This window comes from Tasmannia lanceolata, unplaced genomic scaffold (genome assembly GCF_043159265.1).
Source record: "Tasmannia lanceolata isolate RefF3 unplaced genomic scaffold, GAP_Taslan_0.1 ptg000008l, whole genome shotgun sequence".
NCBI classification, from domain to species: domain Eukaryota; kingdom Viridiplantae; phylum Streptophyta; class Magnoliopsida; order Canellales; family Winteraceae; genus Tasmannia; species Tasmannia lanceolata.
The window spans coordinates 42251463-42276809 of NW_027518685.1; the positions used below are offsets into that span (position 1 = coordinate 42251463).

Genomic DNA, 25347 nt, shown 5'->3' on the forward strand with positions numbered 1-25347 from the left:
AGAGATTGAAAAAATAGAAAGTTTGTTATTGTAGAAAGCTTAAAAATCATCCATCTTTTAGACATATAAGACCCTAGAGACGGTGTCAATGAGCTTTTAGCCATGTTTTAGGATGAGGATGCGAGGGTATTGAATCTTAGATTTAGTTGATTATTGATGGAGATTGTAAAAATAGAAAGTTTCTTATTTTAGAAACTTTATCAAACATCCATCTTTTAGACATAAGAAACCCTAGAGATGATACCAACGAGCATTTAGCCAAGTTTTGGGGGAAGAATGAGTGGGTATTGAATCTTAGATTTAGTTGATGAATGATGGGTATTGCATAAAAAATAGAGAGTTTCTTATTTTTGAAACTTTATAAAATATCAATATTTTACACTTAGTAAATCGTAAAGATGGTGTCAAGGAGCTTTTTGCTTAGTTCTGAGATGAGGATGCGATGGTATTGAATCTTAGATTTAGTTGATGCTGGATAGAGATTGAAAAAATAGAAAGTTTCTTATTTTAGAAACTTTATAAAACAAACATCTTTTAGATATAAGAAAACCAAGATATCTTTTCAAGGTGCTTTTGTTGATAAAGATTGAAAGAGAGAAAGTTTCTTATTTTAGAAACTTTATAAAACATCCACCTTTTAGACTTAGAAAACACTATAGATGGTGTCCATCAGGTTTTAGCCATGTTTTGAGATTATAATTAGATGGTATTAAATATTAGATTTTGTTGATCAAGGATACAGATTGTAAAATTGAAAGTTTCTTATTTTAGTAACTTTATAAAACATCCATCTTTTAGACATAGGAAACCCCATAGATGGTGTCACGGAGCTTTTTGCAAAGTTTTGAGGTGGGGATTAGATGATATTGAATCTTAGATTTAGTTGATTAAGGATGGAGATTGAAAAATTAGAAAGTTTCTTATTTTTGAAACTTTATAAAAGAAACATCTTTTAGATATAAGAAAACCAAGATATGCTGTCAAGGTGCTTTTGTTGATAGAGATTGAAAAACAGAAAGTTTCTTATTTTAGAAACTTTATAAAACACCCACCTTTTAGACATAAGAAACACTATAAATGGTGTACATGAGGTTTTAGCCAAGTTTTGGGATAAGAATGAGTGGGTATTGAATCTTAGATTTAGTTGATGAATGATTGGTATTGCAAACCAAATAGAAAGTTTCTTATTTTAGAAACTTTATAAAATATCAATCTTTTAAACTTAGTAAATCGTAAAGATGGTGTCAAGGAGCTTTTTGCTTAGTTCTGAGATGAGGATGCGATGGTATTGAATCTTAGATTTAGTTGATGAGGGATAGAGATTGAAAAAATGGAAAGTTTCTTATTTTAGAAACTTTATAAAACAAACATCTTTGAGATATAAGAAAACCAAGATATGCTGTCAAGGTGCTTTTGTTGATAGAGATTGAAAAACAGAAAGTTTCTTATTTTAGAAACTTTATAAAACATCCACCTTTTAGACATAAGAAACACTAGATGGTGTCCATGAGCTTTTAGCCAAGTTTTGATATTATGATTAGATGGTATTGAATATTAGATTTTGTTGATCAAGGATAGAGATTGAAAAATAGAAAGTTTCTTATTTTAGTAACTTTATAAAACATCCATCTTTTAGACATAGGAAACCCCATAGATGGTGTCAAGGAGCTTTTTGCAAAGTTTTGAGGTGGGGATGAGATGATATTGAATCTTAGATTTAGTTGATGAAGGATGGAGATTGAAAAATTAGAAAGTTTCTTATTTTTGAAACTTTATAAGACATCAATATTTTAGACATAGGAAACCCAAAAGGTGGTGTCGATGAGATTTTAGCCAAGTTTTGAGATGTGAATGAGATGGTATTGAATTTTAGAATTAGTTTAAAAATGATGGAGATTGAAAAAGTAGAAAGTTTCTTATTTTAGAAAATTTACAAAACATCCATCTTTTAGACATAGGAAACCCTATATATGGTGTTAAGGAACTTTTAGCTGAGTTTTGAGATGAGGATGAGATGATATTGAATCTTAGATTTAGTTGATGAAGAATAGAGATTTAAAAAATAGATAGTTTCTTATTTTAGAAACTTTGTAAGACATCTATCTTTTAGCAAAGGAAACCTTAGGGATGGTGTGAAGAAGCTTTTAGCCAAGTTTTGAGATGAGGATGAGATGGTATTGTATCTTAGAATTAGTTGATAAAGGATAGAGATTTAAAAAATAGAAAGTTTGTTATTATAGAAAGCTTAAAAAACATCCATCTTTTAGACATATGAGACCCTAGAGACGGTGTCAATGAGCTTTTAGCCATGTTTTGGGATGAGGATGAGAGGGTATTGAATCTTAGATTTAGTTGATTAATGATGGAGATTGTAAAAATAGAAAGTTTCTTATTTTAGAAATTTTATCAAACATCCATCTTTTAGACATAAGAAACCCTAGAGATAATATCAACGAGCATTTAGCCAAGTTTTGGGATAAGAATGAGTGGGTATTGAATCTTAGATTTAGTTGATGAATGATGGATATTGAAAAAATAAAGAGTTTCTTATTTTAGAAACTTTATAAAATATCAATCTTTTAAACTTAGTAAATCGTAAAGATGGTGTAAATGAGCTTTTTTCTAAGTTCTGAGATGAGGATGCGATGGTATTGAATCTTAGATTTCGTTGATGATGGATAGAGATTGAAAAAATAGAAAGTTTCTTATTTTAGAAACTTTATAAAAACAAACATCTTTTAGATATAAGAAAACCAAGATATGTTGTGAAAGTGCTTTTGTTGGTAGAGTTTGAAAAACAGAAAGTTTCTTATTTTTGAAACTTTATAAAACATCCACCTTTTAGACATGAAATAGTATAGATGGTGTCAATGAGGTTTTAGCAAAGTTTTGAGATTATGATTAGATGGTATTAAATATTAGATTTTGTTAATCAAGGATAAAGATTGTAAAATAGAAAGTTTCATTCTTTAGTAACATTATAAAACATCCATCTTTTAGACATAAGAAACCCCATAGATGGTGTCAAGGAGATTTTTGCAAAGTTTTGAGGTGGGGATGAGATGATATTGTATCTTAGATTCAGTTGATGAAGGATGGAGATTGAAAAATTAGAAAGTTTCTTATTTTTGAAACTTTATAAGACATCAATATTTTAGACATAGGAAACCCAAAAGATGGTGTCGAGGAGCTTTTAGCCAAGTTTTGAGATGTGGATGAGATGGTATTGAATTTAAGAATTAGTTTATAAAGGATGGAGATTGTAAAAATAGAAAGTTTCTTATTTTAGAAATTTTATCAAACATCCATCTTTTAGACATAAGAAACCCTAGAGATGATATCAACGAGCATTTAGCCAAGTTTTGGGATAAGAATGAGTGGGTATTGAATCTTAGATTTAGTTGATGAATGATGGATATTGAAAAAATATAGAGTTTCTTATTTTAGAAACTTTATAAAATATCAATCTTTTAAACTTAGTAAACCGTAAAGATGGTGTGAAGGAGCTTTTTTCTAAGTTCTGAGATGAGGATGCGATGGTATTGAATCTTATATTTAGTTGATGAGGGATAGAGATTGAAAAAATAGAAAGTTTCTTATTTTAGAAACTTTATAAAACAAACATCTTTTAGATATAAGAAAACGAAGATATGCTGTCAAGGTGCTTTTGTTGGTAAAGATTGAAAAACAGAAAGTTTCTTATTTTAGAAACTTTATAAAACATCCACCTTTTAGACATAGGAAACACTATAGATGGTGTCCATGAGGTTTTAGCCAAGTTTTGAGATTATGATTAGATGGTATTGAATATTAGATTTTGTTGATCAAGGATAGAGATTGTAAAATAGAAAGTTTCTTACTTTAGTAACTTTATAAAACATCAATCTTTTAGACATAAGAAACCCCATAGATGGTGTCAAGGAGCTTTTTGCAAAGTTTTGAGGTGGGGATGTGATGATATTGAATCTTAGATTCAGTTGATGAAGGATGGAGATTGAAAAATTAGAAAGTTTCTTATTTTTGAAACTTTATAAGACATCAATATTTTAGACAAAGGAAACCCAAAAGATGGTGTCGAGGAGATTTTAGCCAAGTTTTGAGATGTGGATGAGATGGTATTGAATTTAAGAATTAGTTTATAAAGGATGGCGATTGAAAAAGTAGAAAGTTTCTTATTTTATAAACTTTACAAAACATCCATCTTTTATAAATAGGATACCTTATATATGGTGTGAAGGAACTTTTAGCTGAGTTTTGAGATGAGGATGAGATGATATTGAATCTTAGATTTAGTTGATGAAGAATAGAGATTTAAAAAATAGATGGTTTCTTATTTTAGAAACTTTGTAAGATATCTATCTTTTAGCAAAGGAAACCTTAGGGATGGTGTCAATGAGCTTTTAGCCAAGTTTTGAGATGAGGATGAGATGGTATTGAATCTTAGATTCAGTTGATAAAAGATAGAGATTGAAAAAATAGAAAGTTTGTTACTGTAAAAAGCTTAAAAATCATCCATCTTTTAGACATATGAGACCCTAGAGACGGTGTCAATGAGCTTTTAGCCATGTTTTGGGAAGAGGATGAGAGGGTATTGAATCTTAGATTTAGTTGATTAATGATGGAGATTGTAAAAATAGAAAGTTTCTTATTTTAGAAATTTTATCAAACATCCATCTTTTAGACATAAGAAACCGTAGAGATGATATCAACGAGCATTTAGCCAAGTTTTGGGATAAGAATGAGTTGGTATTGAATCTCAGATTTAGTTGATGAATAATGGATATTAAAAAAATAGAGAGTTTCTTATTTTAGAAACTTTATAAAATATCAATCTTTTAAACTTAGTAAATAGTAAAGATGGTGTCAAGGAGCTTTTTGCTTAGTTCTGAGATGATGATGCGATGGTATTGAATCTTAGATTTAGTTGATGATGGATAGAGATTGAAAAAATAGAAAGCTTCTTATTTTAGAAACATCATAAAACAAACATCTTTCAGATATAAGAAAACCAAGATATGCTGTCAAGGTGCTTTTGTTGATTGAGATTGAAAAACAGAAAGTTTCTTATTTTAGAAACTTTATAAAACATCCACCTTTTAGACATAGGGAACACTATAGATGGTGTGCAAGAGGTTTTAGCCAAGTTTTGAGATTATTATTAGATGGTATTTAATATTAGATTTTGTTGATCAAGGATAGAGATTGTAAAATAAAAAGTTTCTTATTTTAGTAACTTTATAAAACATCCATCTTATAAACATAGGAAACCCCATAGATGGTGTCAATGAGCTTTTTGCAAAGTTTTGAGGTGGGGATGAGATGATATTGAATCTTAGATTTAGTTGATGAAGGATGGAGATTGAAAAATTAGAAAGTTTCTTATTTTTGAAACTTTATAAGACATCAATATTTTAGACATAGGAAACCCAAAAGATGGTGTCGATGAGCTTTTAGCCAAGTTTTGAGATGTGGATGAGATGGTATTGAATTTTAGAATTAGTTTATAAAGGATGGGGATTGAAAAAATAGAAAGTTTCTTATTTTAGAAACTTTACAAAACATCCAACTTTTAGAAATAGGAAACCCTATATATGGTGTGAAGGAACTTTTAGCTGAGTTTTGAGATGAGGATGAGATGACATTGAATCTTAGATTTAGTTGATGAAGAATAGAGATTTAAAAAATAGATGGTTTCTTATTTTAGAAACTTTGTAAGACATCTATCTTTTAGCAAAGGAAACCTTAGGGATGGTGTCAAGGAGCTTTTAGCCAAGTTTTGAGATGAGGATGAGATGGTATTGAATCTTAGATTTAGTTGATAAAGGATAGAGATTGAAAAAATAGAAAGTTTGTTATTGTAGAAAGCTTAAAAAACATCAATCTTTTAGACATATGAGACCCTAGAGACGGTGTCAATGAGCTTTTAGCCATATTTTGGGATGAGGATGAGAGGGTATTGAATCTTAGATTTAGTTGATTAATGATGGAGATTGTAAAAATAGAAAGTTACTTATTTTAGAAACTTTATTAAACATCCACCTTTTAGACATAAGAAACCCTAGAGATGATATCAACAAGTATTTAGCCAAGTTTTGGGATAAGAATGAGTGGGTATTGAATCTCAGATTTAGTTGATGAATGATGGATATTGAAAAAATAGAGAGTTTCTTATTTTAGAAACTTTATAAAACAAACATCTTTTAGATATAAAAAAACTAAGATATGCTGTCAAGGTGCTTTTGTTGGTAGAGATTGAAAAACAGAAAGTTTCTTATTTTAGAAACTTTATAAAACATCTACCTCTTAGACATAGGAAACACTATAGATGGTGGCCATGAGGTTTTAGCCAAGTTTTGAGATTATGATTAGATGGTATTGAATATTAGATTTTGTTGATCAAGGATAGATATTGTAAAATAGAAAGTTTCTTACTTTAGTAACTTTATAAAACATCCATCGTTTTGACATATGAAACCTCATAGATGGTGTCAAGGAGGTTTTTGCAAAGTTTTGAGGTGGGGATGAGATGATATTGAATCTTAGATTTAGTTGATGAAGGATGGGGATTGAAAAATTGGAAAGTTTCTTATTTTTGGAACTTTATAAGGCAACAAAATTTTAGACATAGGAAACCCAAAAGATGGTGTCGAGGAGCTTTTAGCCAAGTTTTGAGATGTGGATGAGATGGTATTGAATTTTAGAATTAGTTTATAAATGATGGAGATTGAAAAAATAGAAAGTTTCTTATTTTAGAAACTTTACAAAACATCCATCTTTTAGACATAGGAAACCCTATATATGGTGTCAAGGAACTTTTATCTGAGTTTTGAGATGGGGATGAGATGATATTGAATCTTAGATTTAGTTGATGAAGAAAAGTGATTTAAAAAATAGATGGTTTCTTATTTTAGAAACTTTGTAACACATCTATCTTTTAGCAAATGAAACCTTAGGGATGGTGTCAAGGAGCTTTTCGCCAAGTTTTGTGATGAGGATGAGATGGTATTGAATCTTAGATTCAGTTGATAAAGGATAGAGATTGAAAAAATAGAAAGTTTGTTATCGTAGAAAGCTTAAAAAACATCCATCTTTTAGACATATGAGACCCTAGAGACGGTGTCAATGAGCTTTTAGCCATGTTTTGGGAAGAAGATGAGAGGGTATTGAATCTTAGATTTAGTTGATTAATGATTGAGATTTTAAAATTAAAAGTTTCTTATTTTAGAAACTTTATCAAACATCCATCTTTTAGACATAAGAAACCCTAGAGATGATATCAACGAGCATTTAGCCAAGTTTTGGGATAAGAATGAGTGGGTATTGAATCTTAGATTTAGTTGATGAATGATGGGTATTGCATAAAAAATAGAGAGTTTCTTATTTTTGAAACTTTATAAAATATCAATATTTTACACTTAGTAAATCGTAAAGATGGTGTCAAGGAGCTTTTTGCTTAGTTCTGAGATGAGGATGCTATGGTATTGAATCTTAGATTTAGTTGATGCTGGATAGAGATTGAAAAAATAGAAAGTTTCTTATTTTAGAAACTTTATAAAACAAACATCTTTTAGATATAAGAAAACCAAGATATCTTGTCAAGGTGCTTTTGTTGATAAAGATTGAAAGAGAGAAAGTTTCTTATTTTAGAAACTTTATAAAACATCCACCTTTTAGACTTAGAAAACACTATAGATGGTGTCCATGAGGTTTTAGCCAAGTTTTGAGATTATGATTAGATGGTATTAAATATTAGATTTTGTTGATCAAGGATACAGATTGTAAAATTGAAAGTTTCTTATTTTAGTAACTTTATAAAACATCCATCTTTTAGACATAGGAAACCCCATAGATGGTGTCACAGAGCTTTTTGCAAAGTTTTGAGGTGGGGATTAGATGATATTGAATCTTAGATTTAGTTCATGAAGGATGGAGATTGAAAAATTAGAAAGTTTCTTATTTTTGAAACTTTATAAGACATCAATATTTTAGACATAGGAAACCCAAAAGGTGGTGTTGATGAGCTTTTAGCCAAGTTTTAAGATGTGAATGAGATGGTATTGAATTTTAGAATTAGTTTAAAAATGATGGAGATTGAAAAAGTAGAAAGTTTCTTATTTTAGAAACTTTACAAAACATCCATCTTTTAGACATAGGAAACCCTATATATGGTGTCAAAGAACTTTTAGCTGAGTTTTGAGATGAGGATGAGATGATATTGAATCTTAGATTTAGTTGATGAAGAATAGAGATTTAAAAAATAGATGGTTTCTTATTTTAGAAACTTTGTAAGACATCTATCTTTTAGCAAAGGAAACCGTAGGGATGGTGTCAAGGAGCTTTTAGCCATGTTTTGATATGAGGATGAGATGATATTAAATCTTAGATTTAGTTGATGATGGATAGAGATTGAAAAAATAGAAAGTTTCTTATTTTAGAAACTTTATAAAACAAACATCTTTTAGATATAAGAAAACCAAGATATGCTGTCAAGGTGCTTTTGTTGATAGAGATTGAAAAACAGAAAGTTTCTTATTTTAGAAACTTTATAAAACATCCACCTTTTAGACATAAGAAACACTAGATGGTGTCCATGAGCTTTTAGCCAAGTTTTGATATTATGATCAGATGGTATTTAATATTAGATTTTGTTGATCAAGGATAGAGATTGAAAAATAGAAAGTTTCTTATTTTAGTAACTTTATAAAACATCCATCTTTTATACATAGGAAACCCCATAGATGGTGTCAAGGAGCTTTTTGCAAAGTTTTGAGGTGGGGATGAGATGATATTGAATCTTAGATTTAGTTGATGAAGGATGGAGATTGAAAAATTAGAAAGTTTCTTATTTTTGAAACTTTATAAGACATCAATATTTTAGACATAGGAAACCCAAAAGGTGGTGTTGATGAGCTTTTAGCCAAGTTTTGAGATGTGAATGAGATGGTATTGAATTTTAGAATTAGTTTTAAAATGATGGAGATTGAAAAAGTAGAAAGTTTCTTATTTTAGAAACTTTACAAAACATCCATCTTTTAGACATAGGAAACCCTATATATGGTGTCAAGGAACTTTTAGCTGAGTTTTGAGATGAGGATGAGATGATATTGAATCTTAGATTTAGTTGATGAAGAATAGAGATTTAAAAAATAGATGGTTACTTATTTTAGAAACTTTGTAAGACATCTATCTTTTAGCAAAGGAAACCTTAGGGATGGTGTTAAGGAGCTTTTAGCCATGTTTTGAGATGAGGATGAGATGATTTTAAATCTTAGATTTAGTTGATAAAGGATAGAGATTGAAAAAATAGAAAGTTTCTTATTTTCGAAACAATATAAAACAAACATCTTTTAGATATAAGAAAATCAAGATATGCTGTCAAGGTGCTTTTGTTGATAGAGATTGAAAAACATAAAGTTTCTTATTTTAGAAACTTTATAAAACACCCACCTTTTAGACATAGGAAGATGGTGTCCATGAGGTTTTAGCCAAGTTTTGAGATTATGATTAGTTGGCATTGAATATTAGATTTTGTTGATCAAGGATAGAGATTGTAAAATAGAAAGTTTCTTATTTTAGTAACTTTATAAAACATCCATCTTTTAGACATAGGAAACCCCGTAGATGGTGTCAAGGATATTTTTGCAAAGTTTTGAGGTGGGGATGAGATGATATTGAATCTTAGATTTGGTTGATGAAGGATGGAGATTGAAAAATTGGAAAGTTTCTTATTTTTGAAACTTTATAAGACATCAATATTTTAGACATATGAAACCCAAAATATGGTGTCGAGGAGCTTTTTGCCAAGTTCTGAGATGTGGATGAGATGGTATTGAATTGTAGAATTAGTTTATAAAGGATGGAGATTGAAAAAATAGAAGTTTCTTATTTTAGGAACTTTACAAAACATCCATCTTTTAGACATAGGAAACCCTATATATGGTGTCAAGGAACTATTAGCTGAGTTTTGAGATGAGGATGAGATGATATTGAATCTTAGATTTAGTTGATGAAGAATAGACATTTAAAAAATAAATGGTTTTTTGTTATAGAAACTTTGTAAGACATCTATCTTTTAGCAAAGGAAACCTTAGGGATGGTGTCAAGGAGCTTTTAGCCAAGTTTTGAGTTGAGGATGAGATGGTATTGAATCTTAGATTCAGTTGATAAAGGTTAGATATTGAAAAAATAGAAAGTTTGTTATTGTAGAAAGCTTAAAAAACATCCATCTTTTAGACATATGAGACCCTAGAGACGGTGTCAATGAGCTTTTAGCCATGTTTTAGGATGAGGATGAGAGGGTATTAAATCTTAGATTTAGTTGATTAATGATGGAGATTGTAAAAATAGAAAGTTTCTTATTTTAGAAACTTTATCAAACTTCCATCTTTTAGACATAAAAAACCCTAGAGATGATATCAACGAGCATTTAGCCAAGTTTTGGGATAAGAATGAGTGGGTATTGAATCTTAGATTTAGTTGATGAATGATGGGTATTGCATAAAAAATAGAGAGTTTCTTATTTTAGAAACTTTATAAAATATCAATCTTTTAAACTTAGTAAATCGTAAAGATGGTGTCAAGGAGCTTTTTGCTTAGTTCTGAGATAAGGATGCGATGGTATTGAATCTTAGATTTGGTTGATGATGGATAGAGATTGAAAAAATGGAAAGTTCCTTATTTTAGAAACTTTATAAAACAAACATCTTTAAGATATAAAAAACCAAGATATGCTGTTAAGGTGCTTTTGTTGATAGAGATTGAAAAACAGATAGTTTCTTATTTTAAAAACTTTATAAAACATCCATCTTTTAGACGTAGGAAACACTATAGATGGTGTCCATGAGGTTTTAGCCAAGTTTTGAGATTATGATTAGATGGTATTGAATATTAGATTTTGTTGATCAAGGATAAAGATTGTAAAATAGAAAGTTTCTTATTTTAGTAACTTTATAAAACATCCATCTTTTAGACATAGGAAACCCCATAGATGGTGTCAAGGAGCTTTTTGCAAAGTTTTGAGGTGGGGATGAGATGATATTGAATCTTATATTTAGTTGATGAAGGATGGAGATTGAAAAATTAGAAAGTTTCTTATTTTTGAAACTCTATAAGACATCAATATTTTAGATATAGGAAACCCAAAAGATGGTGTCGAGGAGGTTTTAGCCAAGTTTTGAGATGTAGATGAGATGGTATTGAATTTTAGAATTAGTTTATAAAAGATGGAGATTCAAAAAATAGAAAGTTTCTTATTTTAGAAACTTTACAAAACATCCATCTTTTAGACATAGGAAACCCTATATATGGTGTCAAGGAACTTTTAGCTAAGTTTTGAGATGCGGATGAGATGATATTGAATCTTAGATTTAGTTGATGAAGAATAGAGATTTAAAAAATAGATGGTTTCTTATTTTAGAAACTTTGTAAGACATCTATCTTTTAGCAAAGGAAACCTTAGGGTTGGTGTCAAGGAGCTTTTAGCTAAGTTTTGAGATGAGGATGAGATGGTATTGAATCTTAGATTTAGTTGATAGAGGATAGAGATTGAAAAAATAGAAAGTTTGTTATCGTAGAAAGCTTAAAAAACATCCATCTTTTAGATATATGAGACCCTAGAGACGGTGTCAATAAGCTTTTAGCCATGTTTTGGGATGAGGATGAGAGGGTATTGAATCTTAGATTTAGTTGATTAGTGATGGAGATTGTAAAAATAGAAGGTTTCTTATTTTCGAAACTTTATCAAACATCCATCTTTTAGACATAAGTAACCCTAGAGATGATATCAACGAGCATTTAGCCAAGTTTTGCGAAAAGAATGAGTGGGTATCGAATCTTAGATTTAGTTGATGAATGATGGATACTGAAAAAATAGAGAGTTTCTTATTTTAGAAACTTTATAAAATATCAATCTTTTAAACTTAGTAAATCTTAAAGATGGTGTCAATGAGCTTTTTGCTTAGTTCTGAGATGAGGATGCGATGGTATTGAATCTTAGATTTAGTTGATTATTGATAGAGATTGATAAAATAGAAAGTTTCTTATTTTAGAAACTTTATAAAACTAACATCTTTTACATATAAGAAAACCAAGATATGCTGCCAAGGTGCTTTTGTTGATAGAGATTGAAAAACAGAAAGTTTCTTATTTTAGAAACTTCATAAAACATCCACCTTTTAGTCATAGGAGACACTATAGATGGTGTCAATGAGGTTTCAGCCAAGTTTTAAGATTATGATTAGATTGTATTGGATATTAGATTTTGTTGATCAAGGATAGAGATTGTAAAATAGAAATTTCTTATTTTAGTAACTTTATAAAACATCCATCTTTTAGACATAGGAAACCCCATAGATGGTGTCAAGGAGATTTTTGTAAAGTTTTGAGGTAGGGATGAGATGATATTGAATATTAGATTTAATTGATGAAGGATGGAGATTCAAAAATTAGAAAGTTTCTTATTTTTGAAACTTTATAAGACATCCATCTTTTAGACATAGGAAACCCAAAAGATGGTGTCGAGGAGCTTTTAGCCAAGTTTTGAGATGTAGATGAGATGGTATTGAATTTTAGAATTAGTTTATAAAGGATGGAGATTGAAAAAATAAAAAGTTTCTTATTTTAGAAACTTTACAAAACATCAATCTTTTAGAATAGGAAACCCTATATATGGTGTCACGGAACTTTTAGCTGAGTTTTGAGATGAGGATGAGATAATATTGAATCTTAGATTTAGTTGATGAAGAATAGAGATTTAAAATATAGATGGTTTTTTATTTTACAAACTTTATAAGACATCAATATTTTAGACATAGGAAACCCAAAAGATGGTGGCGAGGAGCTTTTAGCCAAGTTTTGAGATTTGGATGAGATGGTATTGAATTTTAGAATTAGTTTATAAAGGATGGAGATTGAAATAATAGAAAGTTTCTTATTTAAGAAACTTTACAAAACATCCATCTTTTAGACATAGGAAACCCTACATATGGTGTCAAGGAACTTTTACCTGAGTTTTGAGATGAGGATGAGATGATATTGAATCTTAGATTTAGTTGATGAAGAATAGAGATTTAAAAAATAGATGGTTTCTTATTTTAGAAACTTTGTAAGACATCTATCTTTTAGCAAAGGAAACCTTAGGGATGGTGTCAAGGAGCTTTTAGCCAAGTTTTGAGATGAGGATGAGATGGTATTGAATCTTGGATTTAGTTGATAGAGGATAGTGATTAAAAAAATAGAAAGTTTGTTATTGTAGAAAGCGTAAAAAGCATCCATCTTTTAGACATATGAGACCCCAGAGACAGTGTAAATGAGCTTTTTGCCATGTTTTGAGATGAGGATGAGAGGGTATTGAATGTTAGATTTACTTGATTAATGATGGAGATTGTAAAAATAGAAAGTTTCTTATTTTAGAAACTTTATCAAACATCCTTCTTTAAGACATAAGAAACCCTAGAGATGATATCAACGAGCATTTAGGCAAGTTTTGGGATAAGAATGAGTGGGTATTGAATCTTAGATTTAGTTGATTAATGATGGTTATTGAAAAAATAGAGAGTTTCTTATTTTAGAAACTTTATAAAATATCAATCTTTTAAACTTAGTAAATCGTAAAGATGGTGTCAAGGAGCTCTTTGCTTAGTTCTGAGATGAGGATGCGATGGTATTGAATCTTAGATTTAGTTGATGATGGATAGAGATTGAAAAAATAGAAAATTTCTTATTTTAGAAACTTTATAAAACAAACATCTTTTAGATATAAGAAAACCAAGATATGCTGTCAATGTGCTTTTGTTGGTAGAGATTGAAAAACAGAAAGTTTCTTATTTTACAAACTTTATAAAACATCCACCTTTTAGACATAGGAAACACTATAGATGGTGTCCATGAGGTTTTAGCCAAGTTTTGAGATTATGATTAGATGGTATTGAATATTAGATTTTGTTGATCAAGGATACAGATTGTAAAATAGAAATTTCTTACTTTAGTAACTTTATAAAACATCAATCTTTTAGACATAAGAAACCCCATAGATGGTGTCAAGCAGCTTTTTGCAAAGTTTTGAGGTGGGGATGAGATGATATTGAATCTTAGATTCAGTTGGTGAAGGATGGAGATTGAAAAATTAGAAAGTTTCTTATTTTTGAAACTTTATAAGACATCAATATTTTAGACATAGGAAACCCAGAAGATGGTGTCGAGGTGCTTTTAGCCAAGTTTTGAGATGTGGATGAGATGGTATTGAATATTAGAATTAGTTTATAAAGGATGGAGATTGAAAAAATAGAAAGTTTCTTATTTTAGAAACTTTACAAAACATCCATCTTTTAGACATAGGAAACCTTATATATGGAATCAAGGAACTTTTAGCTGAGTTTTGAGATTAGGATGAGATGATATTGAATCTAAGATTTAGTTGATGAAGAATAGAGATTTAAAAAATAGATAGTTTCTTATTTTAGAAACTTTGTAAGACATCTATCTTTTAGCAATGGAAACCTTAGGGATGTTGTCAAGGAGCTTTTAGCCAAGTTTTGAGATGAGGATGAGATTGTATTGAATCTTAGATTTAGTTGATACAGGATAGAGATTGAAAAAATAGAAAGTTTGTTATTGTAGAAAGCTTAAAAAACATCAATCTTTTAGACATATGAGACCCTAGAGACGGTGTGAATGAGCTTTTAGCCATGTTTTGGGATGATGATGAGAGGGTATTGAATCTTAGATTTAGTTGATTAATGATGGAGATTGTAAAAATAGAAAGTTTCTTATTTTAGAAACTTTATCAAACATCCATCTTTTAGACATAAGAAACCCTAGAGATGATATCAACGAACATTTAGCCAAGTTTTGGGATAATAATGAGTGGGTATTGAATCTTAGATTTAGTTGATGAATGATGGATATTGAAAAAATTGAGAGTTTCTTATTTTAGAAACTTTATAAAATATCAATCTTTTAAACTTAGTAAATCGTAAAGATGGTGTCAAGGAGCTTTTTGCTTACTTCTGAGATGAGGATGCGATGGTATTGAATCTTAGATTTAGTTGATGATGGATAGAGATTGAAAAAATACAAAGTTTCTTATTTTAGAAGCTTTATAAAACAAACATCTTTTAGATATAAGAAAACCAAGATATGCTGTTAAGGTGCTTTTGTAGCTTAGATTGAAAAACAGAAAGTTTCTTATTTTAGAAACTTTATAAAACATCCACCTTTTAGACATAGGAAACACTATAGATGGTGTCCATGAGGTTTGAGCCAAGTTTTGAGATTATGATTAGATGGTATTGAATATTAGATTTTGTTGATCAAGGATAGATATTGTAAAATAGAAAGTTTCTTATTTTAGTAACTTTATAAAACATCCATCTTTTAGACATAAGAAACCCTATAAATGGTGTCAAGGAGCTTTTTGCAAAGTTTTGAGGTGGGGATGAGATGATATTGAATCTTAGATTTAGTTGATGAAGGATGGAGATTGAAAAATTAGAAAGTTTCTTATTTTTGAAACTTTATAAGACATTAATATTTTAGACATAGGAAACCCAAAAGATGGTGTCGAGGTGCTTTTAGCGAAGTTTTGAGATGTGGATGAGATAGTATTGAATCGTAGTATTAGTTTATAAAGGATGGAGATTGAAAAAATAGAAAGTTTGTTATTGTAGAAAGCTTAAAAAACATCCATCTTTTAGACATATGAGACCAAAGAGACGGTGTCAATGAGCTTTTAGCCATGTTTTGGGATGATGATGAGAGGGTATTGAATCTTAGATTTAGTTGATTAATGATGGAGACGGTAAAAATCGAAAGTTTCTTATTTTTGAAACTTTATCAAACATCCATCTTTTAGACATAAGAAACCCTAGAGATTATATCAACGAGCATTTAGCCAAGTTTTGGGATAAGAATGAGTGGGTATTGAATCTTAGTTTTAGTTGATGAATGATGGATATTGAAAAAATAGAGAGTTTCTTATTTTAGAAACTTTATAAAATATCAATCTTTTAAACTATTAAATCGTTAAGATGGTGTTAAGGAGCTTTTTGCTTAGTTCTGAGATGAGGATGCGATGGTATTGAATCTTAGATTTAGTTGATGATGGATAGAGATTGAAAAAATAGAAAGTTTCTTATTTTTGAAACTTTATAAGACATCAATATTTTAGACATAGGAAACCCAAAAGATGGTGTCGAGAAGCTTTTAGCCAAGTTTTGAGATGTGGATGAGATGGTATTGAATTTTAGAATTTGTTTATAAAGGATGGAGATTGAAAAAATAGAAAGTTTCTTATTTTAGAAACTTTACAAAACATCTATCTTTTAGACATAGGAAACCCTATATATGGTGTCAAGGAACTTTTAGTCGAGTTTTGAGATGAAGATGAGATGATATTGAATCTTAGATTTAGTTGATGAAGAATAGAGATTTAAAAAATAGATGGTTTCTTATTTTAGAAACTTTGTATGACATCTATCTTTTAGCAAAGGAAACCTTCGGGATGGTGTAAAGGAGCTTTTAGCCAAGTTTTGAGATGAGGATGAGATGGTATTGAATCTTAGATTCAGTTGATAAAGGATAGAGATTGAAAAAATAGAAAGTTTGTTATTGTAGAAAGCTTAAAAAACATCAATCTTTTAGACATATGAGACCCTAGAGACGGTGTTAACGAGCTTTTAGCCATGTTTTGGGATGATAATGAGAGGGTACTGAATCTTAGATTTAGTTGATTAATGATGGAGATTGTAAAAATAGAAAGTTTCTTATTTTAGAAACTTTATCAAACATCCATCTTTTAGACATAAGAAACCCTAGAGACGATATCAACTAGCATTTAGCCAAGTTTTGGGATAAGAATGAGTGGGTATTGAATCTTAGATTTAGTTGATGAATGATGGATATTGAAAAAATAGAGAGTTTCTTATTTTGGAAACTTTATAAAATATCAATCTTTTAAACTTAGTAAATCGTAAAGATGGTGTCAAGGAGCTTTTTGCTTAGTTCTGAGATGAGGATGCGATGGTATTGAATCTTAGATTTAGTTGATGATATATAGAGATTGAAAAAATAGAAAGTTTCTTATTTTAGAAACTTTATAAAAGAAATAACTTTTAGATATAAGAAAACCAAGATATGCTGTCAAGGTGCTTTTGTTGGTAGAGATTGAAAAACAGAAAGTTTCTTATTTTAAAACCTTATAAAACATCCACCTTTTAGACGTAGGAAACACTGTAGATGGTGTCCATGAGGTTTCAGCCTAGTTTTGAGATTATGATTAGATTGTATTGGATATTAGATTTTGTTGATTAAGGATAGAGATTGTAAAATAGAAAGTTTCTTATTTTAGTAACTTTATAAAACATCCATCTTTTAGAAATAGGAAACGCCATAGATGGTGTCAAGGAGCTTTTTGCAAAGTTTTGAGGTGAGGATGAGATGATATTGAATCTTAGATTTATTTGATGAAGGATGGAGATTCAAAAATTAGAAAGTTTCTTATTTTTGAAACTTTATAAGACATCAATATTTTAGACATAAGAAACCCAAAAGATTGTGTCGAGGAGCTTTTAGCCAAGTTTTGAGATGTGGATGAGATGGTATTGAATTTTAGAATTAGTTTATAAAGGATGGAGATTGAAAAAATAAAAAGTTTCTTATTTTAAAAACTTTACAAAACATCCATCTTTTAGACATATGAAACCCTATATATGGTGTTAAGAAACTTTTAGCTGAGTTTTGAGATGATGATGAGATGATATTGAATCTTAGATTTAGTTGATGAAGAATAGAAATTTAAAAAATAGATGGTTTCTTATTTTAGAAACTTTATAAGACATCAATCTTTTAGATATAGTAAACCCAAAAGATGGTGTCGAGGAGCTTTTAGCCAAGTTTTGAGATGAGGAGGAGATGGTATTGAATCTTAGATTTAGTTGATAAAGGATAGAGATTGAAAAAATAGAAAGTTTGTTATTGTAGAAAGCGTAAAAAACATCCATCTTTTAGACATATGAGACCCTAGAGACGGTGTCAATGAGCTTTTAGCCATGTTTTGGGATGATGATGAGAGGGTATTGAATGTTAGATTTACTTGATTAATGATGGAGATTGTAAAAATAGAAAGGTTCTTATTTTAGAAACTTTATCAAACATCCATCTTTAAGACATAAGAAACCCTAGAGATGATATCAACGAGCATTTAGCCAAGTTTTGGGATAAGAATGAGTGGGTGTTGAATCTTAGATTTAGTTGATGAATCATGGATATTGAAAAAATAGAGAGTTTCTTATGTTAGAAACTTTATAAAATATCAATCTTTTAAACTTAGTAAATCGTAAAGATGGTGTGAAGGAGCTTTTTGCTTATTTCTGAGCTGAGGATGGGATGATATTGAATCTTAGATTTAGTTGATGATGGACAGAGATTGAAAAAATAGAAAGTTTCTTATTTTAGAAACTTTATAAAACAAACATCTTTTAGATATAAGAAAATTAAGATATGCTGTTAATGTGCTTTTGTTGATAGAGATTGAAAAACAGAAAATTTCTTATTTTAGAAACTTTATAAAACATCCACCTTTTAGACATAGGAAACACTATAGATGGTGTCCATGAGGTTTTAGCCAAATTTTGAGATTATGATTAGATGGTATTGAATATTAGATTTTATTTATCAAGGATAGAGATTGTAAAATATAAAGTTTCTTACTTTAGAGACTTTATAAAACATCCATCTTTTAGACATAGAAAACCCCATAGATGGTGTCAAGGAGCTTTTTGCAAAGTTTTGAGGTGGGGATGAGATGATATTGAATCTTAGATTTAGTTGATGAAGGATGGAGATTCAAAAATTAGAAAGTTTCTTATTTTTGAAACTTTATAAGACATCAATATTTTAGACATAGGAAACCCAAAAGATGGTGTCGAGGAGCTTTTAGCTAAGTTTTGAGATGTGGATGAGATGGTATTGAATTTTAGAATTAGTTTATTAAGGATGGAGATTGAAAAAATAGAAAGTTTCTTATTTTAGAAACTTTACAAAACATCCATCTTTTAGACATATATATGGTGTCAAGGAACTTTTAGCTGAGTTTTGAGATGAGGATGAGATGATAATGAATCTTAGATTTAGTTGATGAAGAACATAGATTTAAAAAATATATGGTTTCTTATTTTAGAAACTTTGTAAGACATCTATCTTTTAGCAAAGGAAACCTTAGGGATGGTGTCAAGGAGCTTTTAGCCAAGTTTTGAGATGAGGATGTGATGATATTGAATCTTAGATTTAGTTGATAAATGATAGAGATTGAAAAAATAGAAAGTTTGTTATTGTAGAAAGCTTAAAAAACATCCATCTTTTAGACATATGAGACCCTAGAGACGGTATCAATGAGCTTTTTGCCATGTTTTGGGATGAGGATGAGAGGGTATTGAATCTTAGATTTAGTTGATTAATGATGGAGATTGTAAAAATAGAAAGTTTCTTATTTTAGAAACTTTATCAAACATCCATCTTTTATACATAAGAAACACTAGAGATGATATCAACGAGCATTTAGCCAAGTTTTGGGATAAGAATGAGTGGGTATTGAATCTGAGATTTAGTTGATGAATGATGGATATTGAAAAAATAGAGAGTTTCTTATTTTAGAAACTTTATAAAATATCAATCTTTTAAACTTAGTAAATCGAAAAGATGATGTGAAGGAGCTTTTTGCTTAGTTCTGAGATGATGATGCGATGGTATTGAATCTTAGATTTAGTTGATGATGGATAGAGATTGAAAAAATAGAAAGTTCCTTATTTTAGAAACTTTATAAAACAAACATCTTTTAGATATAAGAAAACCAAGACATGCTGTCAAGGTGCTTTTGTTGGTAGAGATTGAAAAATAGAAAGTTTCTTACTTTAGAAACTTTATAAAACATCCACCTTTTAGACATAGGAAACACTATAGATGGTGTCCATGAGGTTTTAGCCAACTTTTGAAATTATGATTACATGGTATTGAATATTAGATTTTGTTGATCAAGGATAGAGATTGTAAAATAGAAACTTTCTTATTTTAGTAATTTTATAAAACATCCATCCTTTAGACATAGGAAACCCCATAGATGGTGTCAAGGAGCTTTTTGCAAAGTTTTGAGGTGGGGATGAGATGATATTGAATCTTAGATTTAGTTGATGAAGGATGGAGATTGAAAATTTAGAAAGTTTCTTATTTTTGAAACTTTATAAGACATCAATATTTTAGACATAGGAAACCCCAAAGATGGTGTCGATGAGCTTTTAGCTAAGTTTTGAGATGTGGATGAGATGGTATTGAATTTTAGAATTAGTTTATAAAGGATGGAGATTGAAAAAATAGAAGGTTTCTTATTTTAGAAACTTTACAAAACATCCATCTTTTAGACATAGGAAACCCTATATATGGTGTCAATGAACTTTTAGCTGAGTTTTGAGATGAGGATGAGATGATATTGAATCTTAGATTTAGTTGATGAAGAATAGAGATTTAAAAAATATATGGTTTCTTATTTTAGAAACTTTGTAAGACATCTATCTTTTAGCAAAGGAAACCTTAGGGATGGTGTCAAGGAGCTTTTAGCCAAGTTTTGAGATGAGGATGAGATGGTATTGAATCTTAGATTCAGTTGATAAAGGATAGAGATTGAAAAAATAGAAAGTTTGTTATTGTAGAAAGCTTAAAAAACATCCATCTTTTAGACATATGAGACCCTAGAGACGGTGTCAACGAGCTTTTAGCCATGTTTTGGGATGACGATGAGAGGGTATTGAATCTTAGATTTAGTTGATTAATCACTACAACAAAACTGGGCTTTACCTACTGACTTTAGTTACGTTTGTAGGTAAAAGTATACTTTTCCCCTACGGATTTTAATTATGTAGGGAACTGCACGATATTCCTACTGTTGTTAAGTCTTCCCGTAGGGATATAGATTTTACCTACTGATTGAGTAGTAATCCGTAGGCAAAGACTGATATTTATGCCTACTGTTTACTTATACCTACGAAACCATAATTGTTTCCGTAGTGACAAACAAACTTTTGCATACGGATTAGAGAAAAAATACGTAGGGATATCTTGTTATGTTGTCCCTACGGATATTTCATTTATGCGGTTCGATTTTGCAACTAGCGGAAACTCAAAATTTCGGATCTTTTATTCATTTTTACCCCTGATTAATATTCGAAATGGTGAAATAACCCTCACAGGGGGTAAACCCATCAGTTTCTTTCTTGTGTGCCCTAGCATTCGATCTTTTTGCTCGGTCGCCTCCACCGGTGCCTCCATCCAAGAGCAGCCGGTATCATCTCTCTCTCTCTCTCTCTCGATAGTTTATTGGGATCAAGGTGCCGTGGGAACGAGAGGATCAGGTGGTGCCTCAGGACATGGGGGACAACTACGTGCTGGAGGATCGTAAAGAATGACGAGGAAATGGGTTCAGATCGAACAAAAAGGGTAAGAGGTTTGCCAGAAACTTCAATAGAGCACTCCTTAGCTCTTTCTCTGAAAACAAATGGGGCACATATACAGTATTTCTTGTGAAGAGGGCAGTAAACATTAATGTGAGGACTGAGAAACATAAAAAGGATGCTCAAATTTAGGGTTTTAGTTTCTATTCGTTTTTTAAGCTTTATTTGTGTTTTTGTCGGATTTTCGGGTTTCTAGGGCTTGGATTCTGATGAACCATATCCTTTTCTGGTATGATTGGGTTTTTGGGGTTGGGGTTTCTGGGGCTTGGATTCTGATGAATGGGGGATTTGAATGTTGTTGGGATGTTGGGGCTTTTTGCTTGATCTATGGTTTTTGGGGTTTGGGGGTTTGGTTGGTGGCTGTTTGCCATATTTTTTATAGTTTATGCTAGGTTTTTCCCATTTTTTGTTGAAATCCTCTGAAATTTTTGAATATTTTTCAATTATATAGATTTTATTAGTATACAAAATGGTTTTGTTTAATATTGTTGTTTAAAGACTGGGCAAAAGAGCAGGTAAAGGGAGGAAAGGGATTGGAGGCTGTTCAGGAAAATGCTCTTATGAGGGTAAGAGTTTCTTCTTTCATTTTCCATCATTTTGGACATCGTTTTCCATTCTTTTTTTGTTTATTTTTTTTAATCTGCTATGGATTTCATTAGGGGTTGAGAGATAATCTATGCATTAGATATCATGACAACATTAGTGTTTACACGGTTTATACGTTATCTTCAATTAATCTATTATTTATGAGAAACAAGGGTTTCTGGGTTAGATGGCCTGGCTTGGAGTGAAACTAAAAATGACAATCATTAAAGCCTTAATTCCTTGACACAGTAGAATGTCTAGCCTTGCAAATGCTTGTTGAAATGCCTGCTTGCAATTGACATGCTGCAAATTGAATTTGAATTTGAAAACGACCTGCTTTTAAGTTCCTTTGGCCTCAACAGCACCCTCCACCTTATTATTTTCATCTGAGCATGATAGTATAGGCTTCTTAACTATGCCCATAATAGTTATTGTTCAGGATTTACCCAAGTCACTTGTGGATCCTCTTCATCATATTGGTTTGAATCATATGGCATTACTCTTACTAAGTATTGCATGAATGACCAGTTATCGTTTGTTGATGCACTTTCTGTCTAATTCCAAAGAGTTCCAAGGTTTTTGCTCGCAGAACTCAAATTTGGATAGTGGCCAAATGCGTGGACAGCTTTATGGTTCGGAACCTAAAATTTTAGGCAAGCAAAGATAGTAAGAGCTTGAGTGCAGACCCTGCACCTAGTTTTATGACTTTCCACTAAAATTCCCAGCCTAAAGTCATTTCGCAACCTGAGAACCAGTGACCTTAGCCTCATTTTGGTGGAGGAAGAAACTTCAGTTGACAACCACCCTAATATCAGTGCGCATCCATTTCAGAATTCAGAGTCAGTTGTGCCATTTAGTCACACACACAGCCACTTCTTTGAATTGGTATTGCTCGACAAGTTCAATAGCACCCTACATCGTCACCCACGTCACTTCTCTCTCATAGTCCACAAACAGATTTAGATAAGCATACTCTTTTTTTTTTTGAATGACAAGATAGGGGTGCTCTTCTTAAATACTATCCAATGACTATAGTGAAACTCCTCTTCTCATGAATCGCTTTTCCATATTTTTATATGTGGAACATATCATTCATTGTAGATCTTGGGGCATATTTAATTCAAAACTATGCTCCAATACAAGTCCGTTTTCATTGGTCTGTGGAGTTAAAAGATTTTGAATATCTCTGAATTTAGCTCAGGAACTATTTGAGATATTTGTATTCAAATCTTCAAGGTCTTGGATTCTAAAACTTTTGAGATTGGAATTAGTTGTAGGCTTGTAGCTAGTTTAAAACTGAATTGAGCATCACTTCGTTTATGTGAACACTTACTGTTATAACATGGATGGGTGAATGTGTTGGTACCATGCGATTTCTTATGTAGAAACCTTAGCAGGGAGTATATTTTTGCCAAGTCACTCACAATTATTGAAACCGAGAGTTAAAAATCATTTTAGTTTTTTTGTAACAGGGCCTTTGTATTTGTGAAGCCAAATGTTTGGTTTCATATTTCACAAGTTGAATTGGAGTTTGTTGCATACCCCCACATCCTCAAGTAATTGTCTCTATGATGGAGGCTGTTGATTTGAGATGCAATTAAGCAATATGGTGGTTTAATATCCTTTTTCTGTTTAGTTCCTTTAAATTTGGCTGTCATTTACAATGTATTGCTTTGAAACAAGTGGTGACTATTTCTGCCAATAGTGAGCATGAGATTGGGGAATTGATAGCTAGAGCAATGGAGAAAGTTGGGAAGGTAGACATCATCACTATTTATGTGAGAACACCTTAGTTGGTGTACTCTTTAAATCTCATATCATTCACCATAAAATGAGACCTCTGTTTGCATCTGGTAAGGCTACAAAGACAAGACTTGTCCCCTCCATTCTACATTGCTATCCTTCCTCTCCTTATACATATTTTGTTTAAATATTCACATATTGCATGTACTTGGACTTATGCACATATCCTACTCACAGTTGAAGAGCAGCAACCACGGCATCTTGTGCAAGCTTCATATTGAGCCAGGAAAGGGAGATGTGCTTGATATAAGTGAAGGTATGCATATCTGCTTATGTACTAGATGTGCCCAACAAATCTAATACTTGGATTTTATAATCCAGGTTCATAAAATCCACACTTGAAAGAAAGTAGTAAATAATGGAGTGGGAACAAGGATTCCTTCCAGTTTAGTAGCATAAGGAAATACTGTTGGAGATTTTAGTCTTCCCTTATTTGAATTTACTGTTGCATTTGCAAACATTGCAGGTTTTTTTTAATAGGAAGTGCGAAGTGAAACTTTTGTGCATGACATTTTCATTCCTATGTTAAGAGCTCCAACTGTAAACATGAAATTAAATTCTTGAAGTGAATTTGCTATATATTGCTCGTGTTCATTTATCATTAATTCATACATGTTTTGTGTTTGTAGGTTAAATTATTAATTCTCAAATGATGAGGGGGGTCGAGGAGATGATGAAGACGAGTTGATGAAGATGATGTTATATAAAATCATTAAATGATGAAACAATGTAGTATTTTGTTGATGAACAATTCCAAGACATTTGTTGTTGATGACTTGTAATTTTAAAGATAATCAATTAAAATAGTTAAGTTTTTTTTAATATTTATATATGATATTGTGAAAAATGGATATTATAATTGTACAAATTATGATGTTTTATATAGATTGTTTGTGGAATGTATTAGTAAGAAATCGTTATTTAATTGATTATAAAAATTGAAAAGGCTATCCCTATGGATTTTATTTTAAAATTCCGTACGGAAAATCACCTTTTGCCTATTGGTTTTTCGAAATTATGTAGGAAAAAGTACCTCCCTATGAATTTTTTAAAATTCCGTAGGGAAAATAAACTTTTACGTACTGATTTTTTTAGAATTCTGTAGGGAAAATTTATTTCCCTACGGATTTTTTAAAATTCCGTAGGGAAAATATCCATTTACCTACTATTTTTGAAAATTTTGTAGGGAAAAGAACCTTTTACATAGTAATTTCTTAAAAATTCCGTACGAAAAAACACCTTTTTCCTACTGATTTTTTGAAATTATGTGGGGAAAAGTACATTTTTCCTACTGTTTTTTTTTTTTTAATTCCGTAGGGAAAAGCATCGTTTCCCTACAGATGTTTTGGAAATTCCATAGCTAAAAGCACCATTTGCCTACTGATCTTTTTAAATTCTGTAGGGAAAACCACATTTTGCCTACGGATTTTTGAAAATTCCATAGTGAAAAGCACATTTCCCCTAC

General features: G+C 30.7%; 1 protein-coding gene and 1 long non-coding RNA gene across 2 annotated transcripts in view; both read left to right on the plus strand.

Moving 5' to 3' along the window:
* LOC143882983 (uncharacterized) overlaps window positions 1-22285 on the plus strand; it is a 95532-nt gene extending 73247 nt beyond the window's left edge. The window contains exons 2-3 of the mRNA XM_077386356.1: window positions 21993-22060; window positions 22154-22285. Of these exons, the coding sequence (XP_077242471.1) occupies window positions 21993-22060; window positions 22154-22285 (200 nt within the window). The remainder of the gene's footprint in view (window positions 1-21992; window positions 22061-22153) is intronic.
* A 1434-nt stretch (window positions 22286-23719) lies between these two features.
* LOC143883810 (uncharacterized) lies at window positions 23720-24704 on the plus strand. The gene is made up of 3 exons (XR_013252559.1): window positions 23720-23932; window positions 24060-24138; window positions 24512-24704. It is a non-coding gene; the product is annotated as an uncharacterized LOC143883810 (long non-coding RNA).
* The last annotated feature ends 643 nt before the right edge of the window (window positions 24705-25347 follow it).